The sequence below is a fragment of the Podarcis raffonei genome, chromosome 16 (genome assembly GCF_027172205.1).
Source record: "Podarcis raffonei isolate rPodRaf1 chromosome 16, rPodRaf1.pri, whole genome shotgun sequence".
Classification (NCBI taxonomy): domain Eukaryota; kingdom Metazoa; phylum Chordata; class Lepidosauria; order Squamata; family Lacertidae; genus Podarcis; species Podarcis raffonei.
The window spans coordinates 23438352-23466262 of NC_070617.1; the positions used below are offsets into that span (position 1 = coordinate 23438352).

Here is a 27911-nt window from a genome sequence, read left to right on the forward strand (position 1 = left end):
ACTGTCCAACCATCTCGTCCTCTGTCGTCCCCTTCTCCTTGTGCCCTCCATCTTTCCCAACATCAGGGTCTTCTCCAGGGAGTCTTCTCTTCTCATGAGGTGGCCAGAGTATTGGAGCTTCAGCTTCACAATCTGTCCTTCCAGTGAGCACTCAGGGCTGATTTCCTTCAGAATGGATAGGTTTGATCTTCTTGCAGTCCAGGGGACTCTCAAGAGTCTCCTCCAGCACCAGAATTCAAAAGCATCAATTCTTCGGCGATCAGCCTTCTTTATGGTCCAGCTCTCACTTCCATACATCACTACTGGGAAAACCATGGCTTTAACTATACGAACCTTTGTTGGAAAGGTGATGTCTCTACTTCTCAAGATGCTGTCTAGGCCCGTCATTGCTTTTCTCCCAAGAAGCAGGCGTCTTTTAATTTCGTGACTGCTGTCACCATCTGCAGTGCTCATGGAGCCCAGGAAAGTAAAATCTCTCACTGCCTCCATTTCTTCCCCTTCTACTTGCCAGGAGGTGATGGGACCAGTGGCCATGATCTTGGTTTTTTTGATGTTGAGCTTCAGACCATATTTTGCGCTCTCCTCTTTCACCCTCATTAAAAGGTTCTTTAATTCCTCCTCACTTTCTGCCATCAAGGTTGTGTCATCTGCATATCTGAGGTTGTTGATATTTCTTCCGGCAATCTTAATTCCGGCTAGGGATTCATCCAGCCCAGCCTTTCGCATGATGAATTCTGCATATAAGTTAAATTGCCAATTTAGGTGCATATTTTTTAGGACCCCTCTTATATTTATGATTGTAAGTTGCTTTCAACTTTAAAAAAATATAATGCATTTTAACGTCGTAATCCGCATTGATAAATTATCTTAACAGGCCAGAAAATGACCTTCTGATTATTGTAAAGTTTTATTCATTTAATCATCAGACCAGAAGACAATTCTCTCCTCTGTTGAAGAAGGCATAGTGCAATCCAACTATGGACTTTGACTGTGGTGGGGTCAATGCAGCTTCCCACCGCCCACCTCCAAGCCTGTGTTGGCTAAAGCTTCTTGCCTCATTCCAATCCCACAAAACCTTAAAATCAGAATCTCACTTTTTAATTTTAGAAGAATTATTCTCTGAGTTCCCCAGAGGCACAGTCTCACACACTGCTGTACAAAACCGAGGGCATTTCAAAGCACACAAGTTTTCTGTACTCTCGTCAGCATATATTAATATCGTGTTTTTCATTTATTTCTCATGCAGAAGAGGAAACAACAACTTTTTTTTTTTAAAAAAAGAGGATTTTTACAAGCTTTCAAGAAGAAGAGGAAGGGGGAAGATATGTTAAATGTTTTTTCCCCATAGAAGATGTCCTGCTGATGGCCTGTGCCATTCGCCCGCAGATATTGATTTTAAATCTTTTGTTTTGTTTTCCCACCCCCTGGGGCCAGATGGCTACTTGAGGATGGGCAATCAATAACAGCAGCGGGTACTGCAAATAGCGAAAAATATGCACATATTAGGGAAATGCATTCTATGCAAGAGGCAACCATGCCACCGTCAGGAGAATGAAGAATAATAACACTATTTTTGCAAGAGATCATACACATTCAGCGAATCACTGCAGGCCGAGTTTGAGAAATGACAATGTGATCAAAAGATGAACAGGTACAGAACAGTGAACCCCATCCCTACTTGTGGGCAACCTTTCAGTGGCAGGCAGGGCTAAAAGTAAAACGTGTGGAGAGTAATGGATGCAACACTTATGTTAGTAGGCAATGTTGCATGTTGGATACACTCACACAAATGCACACCGCACACATCTCTCCATCCAGGGAAGGAAGAGGCATTGCTGCAGTTCAAGGACATGAAGGGATAGCTCAGCTGGTTAGAGCCAATAACACCAAGGTTGCAGGTTTGATCCTCATTTGGGACAGCTGCGTATTCCTACATTGCAGGGGGTTGGCCTAGATGAGTCCCTTCCAACTATGATTCTATGATTCTATGTTCCATATGAGTCCATTGCAACTCTATGATTCTATGGTCCATATGAGTCCCTTGCAACTCTATGATTCTATGGTCCATATGAGTCCCTTCCAACTCTATGATTCTAAGATCCATATGAGTCCCTTCCAGCTCTATGATTCTATGTTCCATATGGGCAAAAGCACTTGGGAGGAGGAGCAGAGCTAGAGTCCCAAGCAGCCCCTACAGAGAGGCCTGCAGGGCTGCATTTGGCCCACAGGCCTGAGGCTGCCCACCCCTGGTGCAGTTGCAACTACAGAGCGTGCCCAAACTTAAGCACATCCGTGCATGTCCAAGGAAGCTGGAAGATGGAAGATTCGGGACAGGTAAAGTAAAAGACTCCTTCCCGCAGCGCAAGGGTTAACCTATGGAACTCATTCCCACAGGAAGCAGTGATGACTGCCAACTTGGATGGCTTTAAAAGAGGACTGCACAAATTTCTGGAGGAGAAGGCTCTCGATGGCTGCTAGCCAGGATGGCTATGCTCCACCTCCACAGTTGGAGGCAGCCATGTTTCTGAATACCAGTTGCTGGAAGCCACAGGAAAGGAGACTTGGTGCTCATATTTTGCTTGTGGGTTTCCCATGGGGGCATCTGATTGGCCACTGTGAAAACAGGATGCTAGACTAGATGGGCTATGGACCTGATCCAGCAGTCTTTTCCTATGTTCTTAATATATGCATTTTTGTGCAGCCTTCCCCCTAATATATGTGTTTTGTACACCATTTTTGGGTTGGAGAACTGTATCAGAAGACTGGGAGGGTTGCGAATCTTGAAGGCTCACCTGTCATTTTGGAATGTGCAAATTTAGATAAGAATGCACCGAATTGCATATCAAACCGAATTTCTCGCCCACCCCTAGTTCTGACCAAGCTGCTCTCCTGAAGTCTTCCACATCAATGCCAGTTCCAGGAGATTCTGCAACTGTTGACTTTATGCCGTTTTCTATACCTTTCAGGGTGCAGATCTTCCACACAACAGTAGCAAAATAGGATTCTGTAGCTATTATATGGGAACAAAAGTCTGACAACTATTTGGCAGTACAGAGCAGGGGAAAATAAATTGGGCTGGGGCAACCTTCTCAAAGGTTTGAGTGGGGCGGAACCGCTCAGGGGAAAACGCACAATGACTATCGCCAAGCAGTAATCTCAACATGTTTTCCTTTACAAAAAGTCTGAGGAAGGCTTTTGTGTGTGTGTAAATAGGGCTATTTTGTGTGAAGGAATCGTTTTTTTTGTTTCGGGGGGGGGGGGGGAGACACTGCCTATTCTGAACTTTACTAAGTATATATACACACACAGTACATATACAAAATTGTTATTATTACAATAAATCTAAGGTGACCAGGAATAAAATGGATACACACCCACATACACCCCAACCATTTTTATTCAGATTTTTATTTTTACTTTTACAAAAAGAAGTAGAAGAATGCAGTGTGAAGGAAAAGATACTTTAGATGCATGCCTATAATTGGTTAGAATGTGTGGGGGGCATAAACACCTTGTAAATTTCTTAATATGCAATGCATTTTCATCTTACCAATAAAGGAAACGCCCTCATAATTTCCCTGGATTTTTAACAGATTCTAAAACAGCGAAAAGCAGGGGCAGAAAATCAGTCAAGATAAGATGCAACAGGGAAGACCAAGAAATTGGAAAACCGGAAGACAGAGAATGGAAAATCTTTAATATGGCAATTTGGCCCCAATGGACAGAGCAAGTACCGGCAACGAAGCAAAGGTGGAAAATGATTTTGTAGAACAGTGGCACGGGCTCATACCAGGGTCAAGACCTAGTGAAACTGGAGCCTCAACACCAGCATCACAATAACTTTCCTGGAGAGATCTGGTATGCTGCAGTGAAACAGTGCACTGCTCTTCAGATTCCCCCTATTAAAAATAATGATACAAAAGGTAGAATTGCTACCAAACCAAATATAAGCCAGTATTTGTGTAGTGGTTAGAGTGCTGAACTGAGACCTGGGAGACCCGGGTTCAAATCCTCACACAGCCATGAAGCTCATTGGGTGACTTTGGGACCATCACTGTCTCTTAGCCTGACCTACCTCGTGGGGTTGTTGTAAAGATAAAACAGGGAGGAAGAGAGCTCTGTATGCTGCCTTGAGCACCTTGTAAATGTAACAAGAAAAAGGGCTTCTATGTATTGTGGATTTTTTTTTACACGCTATAGTTATACAGTCATACCTCGGGTTACAGACGCTTCAGGTTGCGTTTTTTGGGCTACGGACCCGCCAAAACCCGGAAGTACTGGAACGGGCTACTTCCGGGTTTCGGCTGTCACACATGTGCAGAAGTGCTAAATCGCGCTTTGCGCGTGCGCAGAAGCGCCAAATCGCAACCCAAGCGTGCGCAGATTGCAGCATGCCTCCCACACAGATAACGTTTGCAACCCGGGCACCCACTGTACATGAAAAATAAAAAGTTTAAAAAACCTTTCATCCATGTAAGCAAGATTTAGATGGGCAGCTGGAGACAGCAGCCAATCTGCCTGCCAAAAGCTCTTTTACCTAAATTGGGCCACTAAACAGCACCAAAATTATTACTCACAAGGGTTCATACGATCCATCATTTTGAGCCGATACCCTTCAAATAGCGAGAAGCCCGATGAAACTGTCAATTTGGAAATTAAGAACTCAAGCCAGATGCTCCCATAGAACACGCAGAAGGAATTCAGTACAAAGGGCCACGTAACAGACGCCCCCTGAACGGGTGTTCCAAGAGAAGGCCATTTACAAGTAATATATCTAGATATAGATATATATGTACCGGAAATATTTTGATTCCATTTTGGCCCGCCGATGAAAGAGCTGCCAGCGTCCTGCCATCATTCACTTATAAAGCCAGGACGTGATTTCATGCAGTAATTAACCCCGGTATGCAAAGAATGTCCTCAACATCCACGAGGAAAGTCAGAGGGGAGGAGAGTCCTGCATGGCGGTTTTTTAAGCAAGACAAATGATCAAATAAAGCGAAGTCAGGAAGTCAGGAATCCTTCTCAATCAGCCTCTATTTAAAAGTTTTGAGCAAGGATGGGGGGGCGGGACAACACACACTACAGAGCTTGACAATCAGCATCAACAAGCTGCCCACACACATCCTCAAGGCGGCAAAAGGCGTTCGGTGCGAGAAAAGAGGGGCTTCAAGGCGGAAGTGCCAAATTTGGAGCAGGCACAGATGCGAAAGGAAATGCCCCATCAGCATCTGACTCAGACTCCAATTTATGCAAGAAACTTTGTAAGGGAACATCCAGGGAGGCGCTGGGCACCTGACAGCTCCCCACTGGTTTCGGTAGGAGCAGAGATATTTGGGGGGAACCCAACCACCAAGAGAAGGGTGTGGTCCAAAGCATTTATGTCCAAGGAAAATGGATTTACAGTTCCGGGCAGTCGAAAATACTAAAAATTATGGGGAGGGCTCTTAACAGATTCATCAGTGCAACTCCAGGGTCCATCACAGATTGATTATGGGGCTAGGTGGATTTGAATCAGTATGTTTATTATTGCTTCTATAATCTCTATGCCACCTTTCAGTATAAGACACCTGATGGAACATGCGATCAATCATTATCATCATAAAATTGCAATCAATCCATTCATCAATCGAAGCACAGAAACAGCAGGCACAAAAATCGATGAAATTCGGCACAGCTAGGAAAACATGTTGCAATGCGTAAGAACGTAAGAAGAAGCAGATGGATCAGGCCAAAAGCCCATCTAGCCCAGCCTCCTGTTCTCACAGTGGCCAACCAGATGTTTGTGGGAAACCTGCAAGCAGGACCTGAGTGCAAGAACAACTCTCCCCACCTGCAGTTTCTAGCGACTGGTATTTAGAAGCATGATTGCCTCCCACTAACAGAGGCAGAGCATAGCCATCGTGGCCAGTACCTTAAAAGTCTTCATGAATTTGCCCAATTCTCTTTTAACATCATCTAAGTTGGTGGCTATCACTACCTCTTATGGGAGCGAGGTGAGTAGAAAATGTCTTTGCTCAGTGCAGTGGTGCTAAATGGCACTACCATTTAGATCATGGTTAGGCGAATTAAGGCCCGGGGGCCAGATCCGACCCAATCACCTTCTAAATCCAGCCCATGGACGGTCAGGAATCAGCATGTTTTTAACATGAGTAGAATACAGTGGTACCTCGGGTTAAGAACTTAATTCGTTCCGGAAGTCTGTTCTTAACTTGAAACTGTTCTTAACCTGAAGCACCACTTTAGCTAATGGGGCCTCCTGCTGCCGCTGCGCCGCCGGAGCATGATTTCTGTTCTCATCCTGAAGCAAAGTTCTTAACCCAAGGTACTATTTCTGGGTTAGCGGAGTCTGTAACCTGAAGCGTATGTAACCCGAGGTACCACTGTATGTCCTTTTATTTTAAATGCATCTCTGGGTTATTTGTGTGGCCTGCCTGGTGTTTTTACATGAGTAGAATGTGTGCTTTTATTTAAAATGCATCTCTGGGTTATTTGTGGGGCATAGGAATTCATTAATTTTTTGCCCCCTTCAAAATATAGTCTGGCACCCCACAAGGTCTGAGGGACAGTGGACCGGCCCCCTGCTGAAAAAGTTTGCTGGCCCCTGATTTAGATCCACACTTCATGAAACCACACTGGGTGACCTTGAACCAGTTCTCTATCTCTCAACCTGACCCACCTCACAGAGTCATTGCGCAGCGTAAAATAAGGAGGGTTAGAAAAACAAGCCCACTTCTTCAAGTCCCTTGGCAAAGAATGCAAATGACTAAAAAAAAGACAGTTTCTCCTTCCTGCTTCCATCCAAACTCAGTGCGTGGTGGCCCTTTTGGATAAAAGTATTAGGACCTTTATTTTAAAAACAAAAAGGGTGCAGACCAGCGAAGATGGCAATGCTCACTTAACCAGCAGCAGATGAAGACACAGTTGAGCTCACCTGACCTCTGTGTCATGGGCCAGGGGTCAGCTTCGCCTGCTGAACAGCAGCCTGAAGGGGGAGAAGGTAGAATGACTCCATCTGCAGCTGATCAGCCTTCACGGAGAGAAGGCACTGATGAGAACCAGCTGGCTTTGGCCTTCATAAAGAAAGCATTCAGCAGCAGCCAGGTGCTGCAAACAATGCCTGAAGTTCCTGGCTCTTCCTTGCTGCTTCCTGCTGGATCCTTGGCTCCCTGATCTGGACTTCCTGACTTATGGCCTGGACCCTTAGCTCTGTGGTCATCTGGATTCCCTGACCTCTGTACTGGACCCATGACTCTGTGATCAACTGAACTCCATGACCTCTGGACTGTACCCTTAACTCTGCTACCATAAGGGTTCCCTGATCTCTGGACTAGACCCATGACTCTGTGATCATCTGGACTACATGACCTTTGGGCTGTCGGACTTCGTATGTGGATTCTGCTCTCAGGAAAGTGTTCCTTGGAGACTCCTAGCCACTGCTTGCTCAGCAACGAGATTTAGACAGGGCTACAATACTCTGATCAGTTCTGTTGCTGTTGCTTTCCTGGGAGTAGAGGAACACCAGCAAGGTCAGCATAGTGCAAAGGCATTAGCAGAACCAACCTGGTGTTCCTGCCAGTGCATTTGTAACACACCAGCAGTAAGAATAACAATAAAAAAGGTAAAGGTACCCCTGCCCGTACGGGCCAGTCGTGACCGACTCTGGAGTTGCACGCCCATCTCGCTTGAGAGGCGGGGGCCAGCGCTGTCCGGAGACACTTCCGGGTCACGTGGCCAGCGTGACGAAGCTGCTCTGGCGAGCCTGCACCAGCGCAGCACACGGAAACGCCGTTTACATTCCCGCTATAAAGTGGTACCTATTTATCTACTTGCACTTAAGGGTGCTTTCAAACTGCTAGGTGGGCAGGAGCTGGGACCGAACGACGGGAGCTCACCCCACCGCGGGGATTCGAACCACCGACCGGCAAGTCCTAGGCGCTGAGGTTTTACCCACAGCGCCACCCACGTCCCAGGAGTAACAATGCAACTGACCAAAAGTGACAGTAGAGTTTTGCTTTCAAACTGGATATTCTATAGTCCTAACAAACCTTATTTTGGCATCTTTAAGAGGGACATTTTTAAGAGGGAGACTTCCTTTCTAACACTGAGCAATACCGCCTTGTATTTATCAGACACATTAAGAGAGAGACACCTTCCTTCACGAATCTCCAGAAAAGGCACCTTCACAGCAGCTTTGCAATAATTCAAGTTTAACTGACTGGAGAAAAGTCAAAACCATTTTTTAAAACAATAATAATAATCTTTAAATCAGCTGACAGCCTTACTTATGAGTCCAGAGCACGGTTAACAAATAGCTCGGGAGTGATTTACCAACAGCGAAGCAGGATGAGGGATTGGTGATTAAAATTTAGGAAAGGGGGTGGGTGGCTGTGAAAATGAAGGATAGCATACATTCTTCAAGATATGTTGGCTTGCGTAACCTTGCAAACTTTTAGGAGAAATAAAGCACACGCAGAGAGAGCTTTTCAATTAAACGAGATATTTAAAAGTGTCACGAAAACGGTTCTTCTTGAAGGAACACTGATTCATGTTTGTGTTTTTACTTGTAGATTGTCTTTCTATCACGCAAACATCTGGTTTCACTTGCACCAAATAAATTTGTTCACATTTATATTCAAGATACCAAAACATTATTAGTTTCAGAAATAACAAATAGGGGGAGGGGGGAGGAGCAGCAGTAGCGCTGAAAGGAGCTGCAATACTACAAAATCCAAGAGGCCGTAACAGGCAGAGTCACTTATGAGGATGACTCACACTTTTAGGAAAAGGAATTGGCGCATTTATTGCTTTGAGAAAAGGGCGTTTATTGGGCCTTTTTTAAAAAAAAAATGCCACATTTTTTTAAACACCTGCCCATGAGCACAATGGCATGAATGTAATACAGCTGGGGTGACTAACCTCCAGTTTTGGGGGAGCTAATCTGACTCATGGTGACTGGGGCTGATGGGAATTGTGGTTGGGGGAAGGCTGTGCTACACCTTTTGAAAGAGGGAGCAGCAAAAGTTAGCGGAGAGTCTTTGGGGAGGGCATGGGGATACTTGCCAGAGTGCCAGGTCTACAAATTTTGCCCTAAAGGGCAAAGGTCTGCACCACTGGCACCAGCAGAGGGGTGACAAAGTAGAGAAAGTATTTCTTCCTTTTGTGCCCCATGCAGGCTTCTGCGGAAAGACCCGTCTCCTTGCCTGCTCCAGGAAGAGGAAGGAGAAAATGGCAGCGGCTTCCAAGACGACATTGACACGCCATAGCCAGCCACATCACGTACATGTTTTAGCAGGAACATAAAAGAGGAGTCTGGTCCTGATGTCAACATGGCATGGGAGAAAGGCGGGGGGGGGAGAGATGTGCCGCAGACCTGCAGCCCATGTCTGGTCATTCCTTATCTTAATGACCAGGTCTCACTTATTAGAAGCAGGGAGGTGGCCACCCCCCTAGAATCTTCCAAGTGCCCCTATTTTCCAGGGACAGCCCCGGATTTACAGAAGCCGTCTCGCTTCCTGATTTGATCCTGGAATGTCCTGCTTTTCCTTAGGGGTCAGCAAACTTTTTCAGCAGGGGGCCGGACTATATTTGGGGGGGGGGGGGAATGAATGAATTCCTATGCCCCACAAATAACCCAGAGATGCATTTTAAATAAAAGGACACATTCTACTCATGTAAAAACAAGCTGATTCCCGTCCTGGACCGCCTGTGGGCCAGATTTAGAAGGTGATTGGGTCGGATCCGGCCCCCAGGCCTTAGTTTGCCTACCCATGCCTTAGGACGTCTCTATTTTCACTGGGGAAATGTTGGAGTCCTGCGACCCCCAAGCCAAGGAGATAAGTAACTATACAACCTTTAGAAGACATCTGAAGGCAGCTCTGTACAGGGAAGTTTTTAAATGTTTAATGTATTTAATGTTGGAAGCCGCCCAGAGTGGCCGGCGCAACCCAGTCAGATTTACAGTAAATTTATTGTTGTTATTACTGTGGAATAGGACGTTCCTATTTTCATCAGAGAAGCATCGGAGGCTGTGCCCACCTTTTCTAAGAAGGGAAATGCAGGATCCGCCACACAGGGTGTTGTTTTGCCACCTCTCTAACCTGCTGCCCGGGGCACATAGTCCCTCTCATGACACCCACATACCCCCAATCTGCATCTGGCCACTGGTGAGAGGGCTAGTCATCACCGACAAGCAGATTTACAGAACCACCCTGCCTGCAGTTTCTCAAAAAGATGTACATGACAACATTATATTTCCAGCCACAAGGCCAACAGATGAAATAAACGAGCAAGAGCTCCTTTACGGGAAGAAGAAATGTTATACAACCGTGTGCTAAGGAGAAAACACACAAAGGAATAACGATTTTGGAGCTCAACAGGTAGAAGACGGAGAAGTCTGCTCCAGAGAGCTACTTTTCTGCCAATTAGAGGTGTTCTACGCACCCCCTGCTTGAGAACATGATGCACAGGCAGCAAAAGGAGACTATCAACGCTCACCCGTGTGGTCTAATAGCAGGACGGTGCACAGGGGCTCAATACATTGCAGTCTTTTGTAAACACTTATTAAGAGACTCATCTTCCTCTGCGGGTCAGTTCCCTAAATGAAATGACTTCTCTTTTTTTTTAGGTTAAGGAAAAGGTAAGATGCATTAGTCACCAATCGTTGGAGCCGCAAAGAATACAGCATCAACAATAAGCATTTATGAATATTTATGTCTCAAGCATCGCCTTTCTACACAACTGTACCCCCACAAGCAGTGCTCTTTTCCTCTCTTTCTTCAAATGAAATGACACAAGAGACGGGGGAGTGGTATAATCAGTGAACATAGTAAGCGATGAACGTTTGCTAGGTGGGGGCGATGCATGAATCTGCCCCCCCCACACACACCATTGAAGTTGAAGATGTGGAGAAGCCATCGATGGAGACTGCAGCAAAGCCCTGAGACGCCACACATTTCATCTTTGACAAAATGAGGTATCTGTTTTTTTGTTTTTTTAATAAGATATTTATTAAGCATTTTTCAAAGAAAAACATAAATTTGCAAAATAAAAAAAATAAAAATAAAGAATTACAATATTAAGGAAAAGACATAAAAAAATACAAAAAAGCTAAAGAAAATACAAATAAAAAATACATACAAAATACAAAGAAGACAAAATAGCTGAGGAAAAAAAACCAAGAAATTAAGGAAACAAATCCAATTTTCAATATTTATAGACTCATTAGCTTATTTTCTTGACCTCCTCACACCTCCCATTTTTGTATTCCCATTTATATAATCAAATCAGCAAATCCTTACCTTCTTTCATTACCTAGTATAATATATTTTCATCCATTATCAATCCGTGTTTACATATTCTTATTACTCTTATTGCCAATACCACTTATTTTCAGTCCAACATCATTTTAACATTCATTAATTTTACAGTATTTCTGCAGATAGTCTTTAAATTTCTTCCAATCTTCTTCCACCGACTCTTCTCCCAGGTCTCGGATTCTGCCAGTCATTTCTGCCAATTCCATATAGTCTATCACCTTGGTCTGCCACTCTTCCAGTGTGGGTAATTCTTGTGTCTTCCAATACTTTGCAATAAGTATTCTTGCTGCTGTTGTTGCATACATAAAGAAAGTTCTATCCTTCTTTGGCACCAATTGGCCGACTATGCCCAGGAGGAAGGCCTCCGGTCTCTTTTTCATTTCATTATAGATCATCTCCCAGAAAGCCTTAATCTTTGGGCACGTCCACCAAAGGTGAAAGAATGTACCTTCAGATTCCTTACACTTCCAACATTTGTTATCGGGCAAGTGATAGATTTTTGCAAGCTTGACTGGTGTCATGTACTGGTGTCATGTACCACCTGTATATCATTTTCATAATATTCTCTCTTAAGGCATTACATGCCGTAAATTTCATACCTGTGGTCCACAACTGTTCCCAGTCAGCAAACATAATGTTATGTCCAACATCTTGTGCCCATTTAATCATAGCAGATTTAACCATTTCATCTTGGGTGTTCCATTTTAACAGCAAGTTATACATTCTTGAAAGTATCTTGGTTTTGGGATCTAACAGTTCTGTTTCCAACTTTGATTTTTCCACCTGGAAGCCAATTTTTTTATCCAAATTGTATACCTCTCTTATTTGATAATAATGAAGCCAATCTCGCACTCTGTCTTTTAATTTCTCAAAACTCTGCAATTTCAAAATGAGGTATCTGACCACATTGCCGAGGCGAGTGCTGACCCTTCGGCAAAACGAGGCCTGCTGTATGGACAGGATCCCTTCTTTACCCAGTAGGTAAATCTCCATCTCCCACAAGTTCCAAAGAGATCAGAAGCCTGCTTCACCGAAACTCAAGAGCAGGGCTTTCAGCTGTGAAACGGCATCCCTGTCGGGATACAACGGGCACCTGATATCGGCACTTTTCTGGCAACGAGTAGAGAGTTGTTTTTTTCTGACAGGCTTTCCTAGCTGGATAAATAAGTCTCTGCTATGAGTATCTACTTTTTACATTTATCTGCTGTCATTTCCTAAGATATTTTTTTAAAAAACTGTTTTTATTGCATTTTGGACACTGCCTTGAGATATGTGGGTGGAAGGCGATAAATGATGGTGGCGATATAGGAGACGAGAGCTCTGACGTTTCTTCAACAAAGCATCAAAATGAGACCAAGGAACTGCACCCATATTGCTAGCCCCGCCCACAGCTGGCTTAGGCTCCACCCATTGCAACTTAGGGTCACTTAACCACGTACAATTGTTCTAGCATCACTTAACCCTAGAACAATTCAGTCTGTGAAATTGGTACTGTTACAGGTACCACATGATACTTGTTCCCCATTGGTAGGAAACTGACCTTTCAGCTTTGCTTCATCTACCCTTTGGAACTCCCTGACTATTGATATCACTGTGCTCTTTCCGGTACCTACTAAAGACATTTTTTGTTTCAACGAGCCTACCCAGATATGTAATAGGGACGCGGGTGGCGCTGTGGGTTAAACCACAGAGCCTAGGACTTGCCGATCAGAAGGTTGGCAGTTCAAATCCCCGAGACGGGGTGATCTCCCATCGCTCGGTCCCTGCTCCTGCCAACCTAGCAGTTCAAAAGCATGTCAAAGTGCAAGTAGATAAATAAGTACCGCTCCGGTGGGAAGGTAAACGGCATTTCCCTGTGCTGCAATGGTTCTCCAGAAGCGGCTTAGTCATGCTGGCCACATGACCTGGAAGCTGTCTGCGGACAAACGCCGGCTCCCTCGGCCTATAGAGCAAGATGAGCGTGCAACCCCAGAGTCTGCCATGACTGGACCTAATGGTCAGGGGTCCCTTTACCTTTCCCAGATATGTAGAATGATAATGTGTGTTTTAATCTGTTTTTTTGCTTGTCACTGATTTCTTTTTTGAAAGTTTAAAGTTGCTGTCTTTAAGTATATTTATGGATAATTTAACTGTTTTATTCCTTTTGTAAACCACTTTGAAGCTGTTGAGTTTGTTTGTTTTACAGTCGAGCAGTGTATAAATTTTCTGAAAACTAAAATAAAATAGTCATCCATGCCGCTGTCCTTACCTTGGCTTGGACTGCGTAAGAGGCAAGGAGGACAGATGCCTCCGGGGGACAGGAAATCTTCTCATCCAATATCTGCTTCTTCACCTGAAAAACAAAATGCAGGAGCTATAGCACAGCTAAGAAAGACAACCCCAGCAGACAGCCACAATGATCTCCTTTTCAAAGCGTCTACTCCAGGGGTCAGCAAGGTTTACCTCGCCTGGGCCAGTTCACTCCAGCGGAGATCCCTCTGTGGACCGGATTGCGTGCGCGCCTGTGATTTCCAGCGCCTGCAGAGATGCAATTTTCTGCGCCATGGAAGCGAGTCGCCGCGCTGCGCCAATTTAGCGCAGCGGACAGGGACTCGCCAGGCAGGTGGCTCTGTTCGGGGATGGCTCATGGGCCGGTTAAACGATCCCCGTGGGCGGCTTGTGGCCCAGGGGCCTTCGGTTGCCCACCCCTGGTCTACTCTATGTATACAACCAAGTCTGGATTCAACCCCAAATTGATGCCGCCCCCAATACTCTGGTTTCACCTCAGATCGTATAAATCTTTCGCCTTTTACCAAATTGATGCTGCCCCTGCCCCGCCCCGTTTTAACCTGCAAAATATTGTTTGGCACAGCAAGGTAGGTCACTGTTCCCATTTTACAGAGGAGGAAATAGTGGCTGAGAGGCAGCAACTTAACCCAACATCCCATAGAAATATCCAACTGAAGCAGGAATAGACCTGGCCTTCTTCCCTGATCCAGGCACAACATTGTAGACTAGGGCAGGGAAACGCAGTCCTCTAGACCTTTATCTTAGCCTCGGGACTCTCTCCCAAAACCATGCCACACCCAACACTGGTCCCCTTCCACATCCTTTGCGTGTCACACTGGGATGTGTCCTTCAACTGTAATAACGTCTTCTCTTCCTAGATGGGGGGGGGGGGTAAAAGCTTCTGACTTCTTATTTATATATTTATTGCATTTATATCCCAGCTTTTACTCCAAGGATCTTAAGGTGGCGTACATGGTTCTCCTCTTCCTCTTCATTTAATCCCCATGACACCCCTACGAGGTAGGGTAGGCCGAGGGGAAGTGACCGGCTGAGTGAGGATTTGAACCTTAGTCTCAGGCTGAAGTCCAACCCTGTAACCACTATAGGTAAAGTTAAAGGGACCCCTGACCATTAGGTCCAGTCGTGACCGACTCTGGGGTTGTGGCGCTCATCTTGCTTTATTGGCCGAGGGAGCCGGCGTACAGCTTCTGGGTCATGTGGCCAGCATGACTAAGCCGCTTCTGGCGAACCAGAGCAGCGCATGGAAACGCCGTTTACCTTCCCACCGGAGTGGTACCTATTTATCTACTTGCACTTTGACATGCTTTCAAACTGCTAGGTTGGCAGGAGCAGGGACCGAGCAACAGGAGCTCACCCCATCGCGGGGATTCGAACCACCGACCTTCTGATCGGCAAGTCCTAGGCTCTGTGGTTTAACCCACAGCGCCACCCGCGTACCTAACCACTATACCACACTGGATTATGGCTTACTGTGCAAAGCTAAGGCTCACACCCACAGCTCCGCCCACTCTCACCTCTGACCCTGGAATCCCAGAACTGGAACTGTAGAGTTGGAAGGGACCCCAAGGGACCTCTTGTCCAACCCCTTGCAATGCATCAGAATTAAACCCTTAAGGGCTCCCTTTCAGATGCTGGATTTTCAAAGTCAGAAACAACAGCTGCCTCCTGGTTGCCAAAATATGCAAAGCCTCCATTCCAACTTGAAAGTACTTTCCCCTCCCGCTGGGTCAGGCAAACATGAGTCTCCCTTACAAAACACCTACTTGAAGGAAAAATAGGTGCTGAGTGATGTCCTGAACGAGCTCGTCCTCTGCGTTCTCTGGGTAAAACTTGGCCAGGAAGTGAAAAGTGACCGGCTCCTCCTTTGGAACATCGTGGTCCAGGACCTGCAGAATTAGATCTCCCTTTTAATCTCTTGGAAGAATGTATGAAAAGCCTTGACCATCACATTTTGTTTCTTAACACAGAACAGAGCAGACCAAACTTCAGCGACTGTCCAGAGGCACAAAGCATTATGTTGCAGTCAGGATTCAGAAGTCCAGTCCCTACGCTGCCTTACGATGTAGGGCAAATCCACTCATACGTTCTTAATAACAACAACAACAACAACAACAACAACAACAACAACAATAATTTGTTATTTATACCCCACCCATCTGGTTGGGTTTTCCCAGCCACCCTGGGCAGCTTCCAACAAAATATTAAAATACAATAGTCCTTCAGATATTAAAAGCTTCCCTAAACAGGGCTGCCTTCAGATGTCTCCTAAAAGTCTGGTAGTTGTTTTTTCCTTTGATATCTGGTGGGAGAAGGCCTTCTGCCTGGCTCCCTGTAACTTCACTTCTGGCAGTGAGGGAACCACCAGAAGGCCCTCGGCGCTGGACCTGTTTAAAGCACAGGACTTCTCTCAAAGAATCATGGGGGACTGAAGGTACTTAAGGATACCAGGAATTGTAGCTCTGTGAGTGGCAAACTACAATTCCTGGTATCCTTTGGAGGAAGCCACATTTTTCAAATGTGCTTGGGATGTGCTTTATCCTTAGTGTGTGGGTCAGTCCTTCATTCTCTTAAAGGAATATTTAATAACTCACCTACTAGATCACTTTGCCCCATACACACCTACTCAACTCCTTCAATCGGCAGAACTGGCGCTTTTACAGGTGCCACATAATACACATTCCGCATTTGGCAGGACCCGCACTTTGGAACTCCCTGTCTATTGATATCAGGCACGCACCTTCACTTTTTGGGTCCTTCTAAAAACACTTTTGTTTCAGCAGACCAACTCAGATGTTTAGAAAACTGATGCGAGGCTAAATCTGTTCTCAGTCCATTGCTATTTTCACTTTTTTTAAGTCTTAGATTGGCGCTGTTAATTTTTCTTTTTGCTGATTGTTTTATTGTAAACCACTTTGAGGGATTTCTTTACAATCAAGCAGCGTATAGATTTTATGAAATAAATACTCGGCAATGGATATTTAAGATTTTCTGGTATGCGCAAGAGCTGGCCTGCGGGTTTCCTCCCCCCCCCCGCCGATGTGCTTTCTAGGCCTTTCTAAACGTTTAGACCCACTTAAGACTTTTTACTATTTTTCTGGAGAAACTGGACATCCACCAATAAAGATTTCCTCGCTCTTATCTCGGAGTGGCCTTGCTCTTTATTTTCCGCAATGCTTCTGATACTCGGAGCCTCCCTAGTTAGGAAACCGCTGTGTAGCTTAAAGCCCCAGGTCGCTAGTTAAGACGTAAGCATTTGCTTGGCACCACACCGCTGCCTTCGACAGATTTTGTAGCAGACAGTGCAAAGTTCCATCAGTCAAGGCAAACACATCCAGCTAGAGGGAACGGTGCGCTGAGTAAACACTCTTAATGCACAACATACGTCTGGTCCCGAAATGTCATCCAACTTCAGCTGCCTGGGAACAGATTAAGGAGAGGAAAGCCATCTCGAAGCAAGCTTCCCCAGTGAGAATTAGCCAGTACTACATGCAGCTCAGATATGCTAGCCTTGACTTATAGTTAACACTCAGGCTTACCGTGCAAAAGTTACAGCTGAGCTACAGGAATGAACTCGCAGTCACTTGCTACCTAGGAATCGGAGGCAGTAATCTTACGGCTAGTTTCCTAAGAAGCTGGTCCCCATGGAATTCATGAGAAAGTAAGAAGAGCCTGCTGGATCAGGCCAACGGCCCATCTTGTCAAGCATCTTGTTCTCACAGTGGCCAACCAGATACCCATGGGAAACCTGCAAGCAGGACCTGAGCACAAGAGAACTCTCCCTTCCTATATTCAAAATCACTGTTGCCTCTGCATCTGTAGACGCAGAACACAGCCATCCTGGCAAGTAGCCATTGATAGTCTTCTCCTCCATGAATCTGTCTAATCCTCTTTTGAAGCCATCCAAGTTGGTGGCCATCACTGCTCCCTGTAGCAGCGAGTTCCCTAGTTTAACTGTACGTTGCAGGAAGAATTCCTTCCTTTTCTCTGCCCTGAACCTTCCAACATTCAGCTCTGTGAAATGTCCACAAGAACGTTCTGTCCTTACCTTCTTATCCATCTTGAGCCACGCCATTGTGTCTTTGATCATGTATTGCAGCCCAAAGAACCACGTTTCGCGGAGTCCCAGTGTCCTGCACACCAGGTCAAACAGGTCCTTTCCTTTCCACTTGACCTGCGGAAAAGGGAAACAAAAGTTACAGCCTCCTGCTCCCAGACACAAGTTCGCTTTGGACAACGTGTGGTCGTGTCCATCGCCGCCGCCAGACTGGAAAAAGCAGAAATAAGATCTCAATGGGAGAAGAACAAAAGCAACACAGGGCTTGCTTGTTCTGTAACATTTAAAGCAGGGACCTGTGAGTCCTCCAGTTGTTGTGGAAACTAACGCCCACCAGCCCCAGGCAACACGGCCAACAGTTGGAGATTATGGGAGTTGGGGATCAAACAACATCTGGAAGGCTGCAGGTTCCCCATCTCTGATTTAGGGGTTTCCAACTGGGTTCCTGTCTGGTGGGCAAATGCTCCTGCCATCAAGGACGTTGCAGCTGACAATCTCTTGGGTGACTCATACACTGCTCCACAGGACAGCTGCAACGAGGAGCAGAACTGCAAATCCATGGAGAAGGCAATCAATGGCTCCTAGCCGTGATGGCTATGCTCTGTCTCCATGATTGGAGGAGGAAGCAATGCTTTTGAATTGCTGGAAACCACCGGAGGGGAGAGGGCTCTTGGCCTCAGGTCCTCCTTAAGGGTTCCCTGGTGGCCACTGTGGATACTGGACTTGATAGGCCATTGCCCTGATCCAGCAGCCTCTTCTTATGTACTTATGCAACCCACAGAAGTTCAGGGGGAGCAGGGAGTGACCTAGGAGAGGGCCTTCTCTGTGGCAACCCCTAAGTTGTAGAACTCCCAACAGAGGTGCACCTAGTACCTTCCCTATACAACTTTCATGAAATGCTGAAGATGCCCTTCTTTACCCCAGCCTTTGACTCCTGAGATGTGTGTATCCAAAGCCTACCCTATCCCTCTAACTAATTGGTTCTGACTGTTTTCAATTCTGTACTTTAAATTGTTGTAACCCACTCTGGGACTCGCTAGCAAAAAAATTCAATAAGAACCGCAACAACTATGGAATTCACTAACAAATTGAATGCTTCACTCAAAAAAAAGGGGGGATAAATAATAACCAGTGACGTACACATTTCAAGATTTAGTTGCTCTTCTGCAGGGTAGCAATCAGTTAGTCTCCATGCACTGTTGCAGAAGCAAATTTGGATTTAAGGCTCTAAATCATGCATCCCATTTCATAAGGATATGTATACTCGTTGGGATCCCTGTGTGCTTTCTACCGGGTTAACTTTGCACATCTTCCACTGAATGGAAGTGGCACATTGTAGGTGTTTGGGAAGACATTTTGAGCATGCAGGGCAGCAAGGGAGAAGGAGATGGGTTATGTAAGCAGAGCAATGCTCATAGAAATATGGAGACAGCTAAAGCAACCTGATCAGGCAGTTACCCTGAGGATTAAGCTTTCACTCTCTCTTTAGAGTGGCAATTGCGTTCCCTTCCCATATATGCATTATTCTTCAATTAAGCAGTTGGAGAGGAGGCATTAAAGCATGGGCTTTTTAATGCTGCGTTTATGGGAAAGAAGGTAACAAAAGGGAATTATTAGAAAGGAGCAGAGACAGATGACTTTCATACGCAGGGACTGGTTTTGTTATGTATGATTGGGTCCAGGATATCTGGAAGAAATGCCCCACGTTTGATCCAGTAGGGCTCCATGTATTTTACTGCATTTATATCCCATCTCCAAGGAGCTCAAAGTGGCATATATGGTTTCCCCACCCACCCCTCATTTAATCCCCACAACAGCCCTTTGAGCTAGTTTAGGCTGAGAGTGAGCGATTGGCCCCAACATCACCCAGTGAGCTTCATGGCCAACTGAGGACTTGAACTCTGGTCTCCCAGGTCCTAGTCCAACACTTTAACCACTACACCACCCTGGCTCTATGTTATGGTCTCCCTCCGCTGTCAGTGGTAGCATGCCTCTGGGCATCAGTTGCTGAGAATCACAAATGGGGAGGGAGTGCTGTTGTGTTCATGGCCTATTTGTGGGCTTCCCATCTGGACATCTGGTTGGCCAAAGACGGTCTGGTTTGGGAGAGGAAGATGCTGCATGCGCCAGGCCTTTGGCTTGACCCAGCAGGGCTCTTCTTATATTCTAATGAAGGGAAGATACGGACTTCCTTGAAAATCTATTACACTGAACACCTTGGGAGTCAAACGTTCTGGCTCCTGAATGATCAAAAACCGAAAGTGAGTGCTTCAGTTTTCGAACATTCTTTTGGAAGCCAAAAATCCGACGGGGCTTCCACGGCTTCCGATTGGCTGAAGGAGCTTCCTGCAGCCAATCAGAAGCCACGCTTTGGTTTCCAAACATTTCAGAAGTCAAACAGACTTCTGGAATGGATTCCGTTCAGTTTCCAAGGTACGACTGTATTATACTGACATACATCTAGCCAGGACTGAGTTCAGCCTCCCATACCCAGGCTACCCTTACAGCGGTTAGGGGATGAGCTACAGACCCAAGACCACATACACCCCTTGGCCTAATTTCATAAGCACTTCCTTGAGATGTCTGGAAAGAGTCTTCCATCTCTTCCTCATCAGTCTACTAGGTGAGGAGGGAGGGAGAAGGATGTCAAGGGCTGGAAATCAGATGCCTCAACATCCACCACTGGAGACCTAAAAAGAGTCCTGCTTCATCAGGCCTGTGGCCCATCTGGTCCAGCACCCTGCTCTCACAGATGCCCCAACGGGAAGCCCAAAAGCATGATTCCAGCACAAGAGTCCTCTCCCCTCCTGTGGTTTCCAGCAACTAGTATTCAGAAGCATTGCTGCCTCCAGCTGTGGAGGCCGAGCTGATGAATTTGTCATGAATTTGTCTAATTCTCTTTTAAAGCCATCTTGGTCGGCGGGCAGTCATCACAGCCTCCTGCGGCAGCACGTTCCATACTTTAACCATGCTCTGTATGAAGAAGTGCCCTCGGCCCCCACAACAGGTCAGCGCCAAGTGAGTGCGGCCTTCATCAGGAAAAGGCCTTTCAAGGAAAAGACTGCAGGGTCCCCAAAAGAAAAGTCTCGACAGCAGCAACCTCAGCTGCCGGGTTAACAAGGGGAGATATTGCAATAAAGCAAACCCACACGTTCACTTTGGGTTAGTAGGGAGCAGAGAAATTCACCTGGAGTAAAAGTAAGGGAAATTGGAGCAGTCAAAAAAGAGGTGGTCTTTCAAATGGCTGCATATCAACAGTATAAAAAGAAAGCTTTGGCTTGTTTTTAAAAAAATGGTACACCAGTAGGAAATAAAGCGAGCGAGATCTTGGTGCTTTTCTACCTCTGGGAATCGATAAAATTGCAGGGAGAGACATATGGCTGCTCTTCTGAAGCATTAAGGCAGGGGGGCCTCCCTCCCACCTTGTCAGTATCTCTCAAGTCTTAGGATCACCGGCATAGCATTCAATATTAATCCTCACACATGGCACAACAGCTCTGCTCCAGCTGCTCTCCCTTCTCCAGCTGTTATTCCACACTGCCCACTTGTGGCTACTGCTCCCCACTGCATCAAAAAGAGGTTTTAATCCTAATTCCTTTTGCCTTGCACCCCCCACCCCAGCGCCAAAATTATTTTCAGTACCACTGATATGAATCCCTCCCCCCCCCCCCGGTGCCTTATTTTCTGGTGGAAAATATTCCATTTCATATGTTCGGGGCGGAGAGGTTGTTCATTACTAACAATGAATGGATGCCAGATGCAAGCACAGGATGAGTCGAGCTCGGCCCTTTCAAAGTGTTTAGCTTCACTTAGTGCTTAGAAGAGAAAAAAAACTGGGCAAATTAAGACTGAGGGATGGGAATACCAGCCCTGTGAAGCAGCCACCGTGTGGGTCAGCGCTGCCTACGACGCCAGGGGGAGGGGAGTATGAATAATGGCTTGTGGACATGTTGGTTTGCTCTGTGGCGGAGGGAGGCGGGGGGCAAGATGGCTCCAGGTGCCATCTCTGAGGGGGTGACAAGGCACCCTGCAGGGGGCTCGCTCTGCCACCATTGTGCCGCCACAGCCACGTGCGAAGGATCTGCCGCTCGTGGTTGCAGCGGTGGCGGCGGGATCCCACCGCCGTCCATACGGTGCTTGAGTGGCGCCATCAGCAAACCGCTGCGGGGCGATTGTGCGGCACCGCTACATACTGTGCACGTGCATGCACAGTACGCAGTAGCGCATGCGCTGTCGGGCGGTTTGCCCCGCCCCCAGCACCCCACACCAGGTGCTGGTTAGCCTTCCTTCACCCCTGGGTTTGCTGGCATTTGGGGTCACCAATGGCCTTGAGCTCAAAAATATGAGAGTATCATAACAGCCCTGGTGGATGAGGCCAATGGCTCGCCCTGCCTGGCATTCTGTTCTCACAGTGGCCAGCCAGATGCCTGTAGGAGAAAATGGTAAGCAGGACCCGAGCACAAGAGCACCTTCCGTGTTCTCCAACTACGAACAGAATCATTGCTGCCTCTGACAGTGGAGCATCCACAAACGAGCATCAGGAGAGAAATGCAGTTGGAGGTGAAGAGGAGAAATGCAACGGAAAGACAAGCAAACAGAATAACTGGATTTACAAATAGATATTGCCAAGACAGAACGGTGAAATGAGAGCCCTGGAGTCCACGTGGCAAAGCGACCCGTCCATTCACTGGAGTGGAAAGTGGCGGCGAAAGGAGGGGCTTGCAAATGCAGGGCTCCTGCAGCAGCCTTGCCAAGGAAAAGAGGCTTTCATCCACAGATGCAGGGTCTGCACCCTGTGGAATTGGTGTTTTCAAACTCCAGCCGCGCTTTAGACTACAAACGATGCGGAAGCCCTCCCTCCCGGAAGCGGCAGCCTGTCTGCAGACTGCAAATGATGTGGGGTGTTATGTAAGCCCGCACAAAGCCAACAGAGTAGTTCTTGGACCATTTTCAGGCATCACGTTTAGCGCATAGGACAAGGATGTGGGTGCGGGGACACACACACACACACACAGAGAGAGAGAGAGAGAGAGAGAGAGAGAGAGAGAGAGAGATTTGGATGATTTCTAAGTGTGGTTTTAAGATATTGATCGCTGACATTTTATGGCAATGAGCCTTCCATCCTACTCTGCCCCGCAGCGGCAGTTTGGCCCCGTACACATAAACAGGCACTTTGATGGCTGCTGGTGCTATTAGGTTTTTATGCCTTGACTCACAAGTGCCGTAACACCAATTTAACGGCTGCTGGGAGAGCCATAGACTCCAAGACAGACCTGCGCATAGCAACTGGCTCAACAACCAATCTGCATTCGGCGTCTTTCCGCAATTAGCTTAACTAAGATCAAACTTTACTGGCACTCCTTTGCTCATTCCATATGGTAGGATTCCTTCGCTTGGATGCTAAAAACCAATTCGGAGAAGCTGAACTGGACATTTGAAGCGTGTGGCTTTTCCCCAAAGTATCTTGGGAACTGTCGTCTGCTAAGGGTGCTGGGAATTGTAGCTCTGCAATGGTAAACTACCGTTTACTAGGATTATTTGGAAGAAACCGTGTGTTGTGTGGTGTTTGAGCAGCCTCAGGTGTTTATTCTGATCTCTTTTACGTCTACATTCAAGCTGTATACGCACTGTACCTTTAAAGCACACTCGAAGCGCATCATTTCCCCCAAAGAATTCTGGGCACTGTAGTTTGCTAAGGGCGGCTGGGAATTGTAGCTCTAGGAATTCTACAGCCTAGAATTCTTTGAGGGAAACCATGTGCATTAAAGCAATGGTGTGGACGTGACCCGAATCTTTTTGGGGCACCATTTGAGCACACAGTATAGGCAGTGATCATGGCAGTACCTGGAAACCCACAGCGAACACTCTAGCTGGACATTCGCAGCAATCAAAATACAGCCCTTTTTACCATCAATCATATCTCCCACCCTTAAGCCCTGTGTGGGGTTTTGTTTCAACCCATTCCGGTTCCTTGTGCTCACTAAGTCAAAGCAGACTTGGCACCCTCCGATCAACATTTGGAAACCAGGAAGGGCCGTAGCTCAGTGGCAGAGCACTTGCTGTGGGTGCAGAAGGTTCCAAGTTCAACCCCTGCTATCTCCAGTAGATACCCCTGCCTGAAACCCAGGGAGCCGCTGCCAGTCAGTGTAGACCATACAGAGCTACATGGACCAATGATCTGACTCAGTATAAAGCAGCTTCCTATATAACTCAGTTTAAACCCATAAGGACTAGAATCTTTATTTTATGGGAAGGGTGGTAGTGATTGTTCAAAATTTGGCAGGCGCCAGGTGCGTTTTGCACCTGGCTATCGACCACTTGTGATCAAGTGAAGATGCCGGGGCGCCAGGATGGTGCCTGACGTCTCCACCATCTGGAGGTGCTTGCCTAGGGGTCCTTGGATCTTGACTGTTTTCACACACCAGCAACACATCCTGTATAATTCTGTTATATTATATCTGCCCAATAAGAATGAATTTCAGGAACTGAAGAGTCATATTGAAAAATAAAAATTCCAAGCTGTGTGGACCCAAAATGGAAATGAGCCATTCTGTTTTGCCAACTGTAAGCCTGGTTTAAAGCCTAGCTTATATATCTGAGTTTCTAACACCAGTGGTAGTTCAGTGGCTTTGCATGCAGAACGTTCTAGGTTCAATTCCCGACGGCATCTCCAGGTAAGGCTGGGAAAGACCTCTGCCCGGGGAGCTGCTGCCAGTCAGTGTAGACAAGGCTGATCCAGATGGACCAATAGTCTGACTCAGTACAGTGGTACTTCGGGTTACATACGCTTCAGGTTACAGACTCCGCTAACCCAGAAATAGTACCTAAGAACTTTGCTTCAGGATGAGAACAGAAATCGTGCTCCGGCGGCGCAGCAGCAGGAGGCCCCATTAGCTAAAGTGGTGCTTCAGGTTAAGAACAGTTTCGGGTTAAGAACGGACCTCCGGAACGAATTAAGTACTTAACCCGAGGTACCACTGTATAAAGCAACTTCCTGAATTCCTAACAATCCACTCCACTATTCTTGCTCACTGCGGCTGTGAGATTTAGCATATGCATCTGATGAAGGTCACCACCAACTGAAAGAAAAGCAAGGCTCCTCATCACAGCTCTCCCCCCGCCATCATCCGGAGTGGTGGCCAGAATGATATAATAAAGCTATATCCTCAAAATAAAAACTGCATTAGAGGCAGAGCCATAATTTATAAAAAGCAAGGGCTGCAATGGCCCGGCTCTCGTCTGGGGGTAATGGGGCTTGGCTGGGGGGGGGCCCACTCTCTCTCTCCCTCCGCCTCGAGACACCCCAAATTGAGCCAGCAGCTTGAGAATGAATGCTCTCTCCTAGGTGGTCCTGTCATATTCCATTAGCTTTATCTTAACATGGTTTGTTAGATATATTTGCAAGTCTTGCCGGAATACGTGGATAAACTCCGCTTATAAAGAGGGCTAAGTGCCGCAAGCCGGTTATTTTGCAGGGCTGGGATTTATGATCTCAACTAAGTGCAGAGTGCCTGCAATTCATCAGCATCTTCTGGTTGTCGTTTTTCTAAAAGTAAACAGGAGTAAGCACTTAAAACTCAGCAACCAGTCGACGGTGGGAGAATGGGGGCCTCTTCCCGTTCTCCAGCCAAGATGTCAAGAGTTTGGGGAAGGGGGAGCGGAAATCTATTAACAGGGTGTACATTATTTATTAACCTGCAACAGGAGTCATTTGCACCTGGCAGGCAGCCAAAGCGTCACTCCGATAATGCAATTTAATATGGGGACAGTGTCCTTGCTACAAGCGCCGCGCCGCCGCTCCTCAGGCAATTACGGCCTGCTACGAAGTTATGGCAAATGTTAGGAGAGAGGAGCCCACTTGTGGATAGAGATGAAGTCAGGGCGGCATGATGAGCCAAGGTTGCAGAGTGGGATCCAGTATGGATGTGGCTCCAAATTATTTGGAAGAGCTCGGGGTCATGGGAAAACTTCAGAAGAGCCCTATTGGATTTGGCCAAAGGCCCTTCTGGGACTGAATCCTGTTCTTGCAGTGGCCAACAAGATGCCCACTGCAAGCCTGCGAGCAGGACCTGAGCACAAAAGCACTCTCTCCCCACTTGCAATGCCAGCAACTGGTGTATAGAGGTGTACTACAGTGGTACCTTGGATCCCAAACGCCTTGATACTCGGACATTTTGGCTTCCAAATGCCACAAACCCAGAAGTGAGTGTTCCGGTTTGCAAACGTTCTTTGGATCCCAAACGTCCGACGGGGCTTCCACGGCTTCCAATTGGCTGCAGGAACTTCCGGAACGGATTCCGTTCAACTTCCAAGGTACACTTTGCCTCCACAGAAGGAGAAATACTTCTGAGTCCCAGTTGCTGGAAACTATGGAGGGGGGGGAAGCACCCATGTGCTCAGATCCTGCTTACGGGTTTCACACAGACACCTGGTCAGCCACTATGAGAACAGGGTGCTGGACTAGATGGGCCACTGGCCTGATCCAGCAGGTCTTCTGATGCTCTTACGTTGTCATCATCCTGTGCCCAGCTGTGGCTGACCGTGGTATCTCTAGAATTACTCATTTGCAATGAAAAGGGTTTAGAAAAGTTACCAGAGCATTTTACAAGACATCTTCCAAGAGGTGCACATCCGAAGCAACAGATAAATAATGGGGTATGCCAAGTCCCTAATAATGGTATCACACATCAGCAGCAGGAGCTAGGTCAGCAGCCACAGAAGAAAACCCATAATATTTCAGAGACACTGAGAGCTTGAAAATCAGGAGAGCTCCTCTCATTTTCCTCTTCAACAAACAGATGTCACAAAAAAAACCACAACTCCTTAAAGAGCCACTTAACTATGCTGCAAGCAAACGCCATAAAAAAAGCTATTTTTATTTACTTATGCTGCACGACAACTTGATAACGACTTTTTAATTAAAAGCTATTTCTGTGCAACCTCTAAGGAGACAGCAGACATGGCAAGGTACAGCTACAGAAGCGCACTTGACTGGCCCTCTCTGTCGGAGCAGAAGCAAGGTGCAGACAGACAGATTAAGGGCAGGACAGTAGAGGGCCAGATCCTGATAGCAGCAGCATGGAAAGGAAGGTCATACTAAGGAAAGTGTCCAGGAGGAGAGAAGACAGCTATTTTTAACCCTGGGTATTTATCCAACATCACAACTTAAACGGGCAACATGAGAGCCTTGCCAGATCGCCAGCTGTTTTTCCAATGATGATTGAACTGGGTTAAAACATCCTGACAGCTTCTGACTTTTCAATAAACAAACAGACGGGATCTGTTGATATCTATAGCCTACTTCTTCTTTTTTTAATTCAGCCGGAAGAAATTTATTGTGACTGTAAAAGAGGGGAAAGTCTAATCCCTGGCTCTGATCCACACCAGAAACTGGGGTCTGCTCAACTGATAATTACCTTTTTCTCTCTTTTTTCTTAAGGCTAGTTTTTCACCGTGAAGGCCCGCAATGTGGCTTACAATAGACAGAAAGCAAACATTTAAAACAGATATGGGTTTTAAAAGCAGTTAGCTTCAAATTAAGGCCGCCCAACAAAAATAAAATCCAGAAATCAAAGCGACGCAAACCCCCGCAAAAGGTTGGTAAATCAGATTACTAAAGATTTCAGTGGAGCTTCACTGTTAAGATGTTTCATGGGAGTGAAAGGAGAGGCTGTTATAGGAAAAAAGCATTGGTGGCCTCAAGCATAGATTACAGTACTGCAATGTGCTCGACCAGGGGCTGCCCTTGGGACTGATCCACACTGCAGCTAGACTCCTCCTCCTGTTTTTTAAGATCATTGTTATTATTTTAATGTATTGACCTCTCTTCACCCAAGGTCCGAGGGTGGGTTAAAAAAATTTAAAATACGAAAGTTTAAAACAAGTGACAGAAATAGAGGGGGCCCTAGAAATATACAGTGGTACCTCGGGTTAAGTACTTAATTCATTCCAGAGATCCGTTCTTAACCTGAAACTGTTCTTAACCTGAAGCACCACTTTAGCTAATGGGGCCTCTGCTGCTGCCGCACCGCCAGAGCACAATTTCTGTTCTCATCCTGAGGTAAAGTTCTTAACCCGAGGTACTATTTCTGGGTTAGCGGAGTCTGTAACCTGAAGCGTCTGTAACCTGAAGCATATGTAACCCAGGTACCACTGTATATATCAAACGTCAAAGGCCAGGATAAAAAGTTGCCTCTTCAGTATTTGCAGTTAATCGTATCGTGAAGTTACGGGCAATCAATGCAGCTTCT

General features: G+C 46.4%; 1 protein-coding gene across 4 annotated transcripts in view; it reads right to left on the reverse strand.

Annotated features, from left to right (window-relative positions):
• Positions 1–27911, reverse strand: part of NF2 (NF2, moesin-ezrin-radixin like (MERLIN) tumor suppressor) — an 89033-nt gene that overhangs the window by 52217 nt on the left and 8905 nt on the right. For all 4 annotated transcript variants that reach the window (XM_053369550.1, XM_053369552.1, XM_053369549.1 and 1 more), the window contains exons 2-4: positions 17653–17778; positions 15371–15493; positions 13567–13650 (exon numbers count right to left, since the gene is read on the reverse strand). In XM_053369550.1, coding sequence (XP_053225525.1) covers positions 13567–13650; positions 15371–15493; positions 17653–17778 — 333 coding nt within the window. The remainder of the gene's footprint in view (positions 1–13566; positions 13651–15370; positions 15494–17652; positions 17779–27911) is intronic.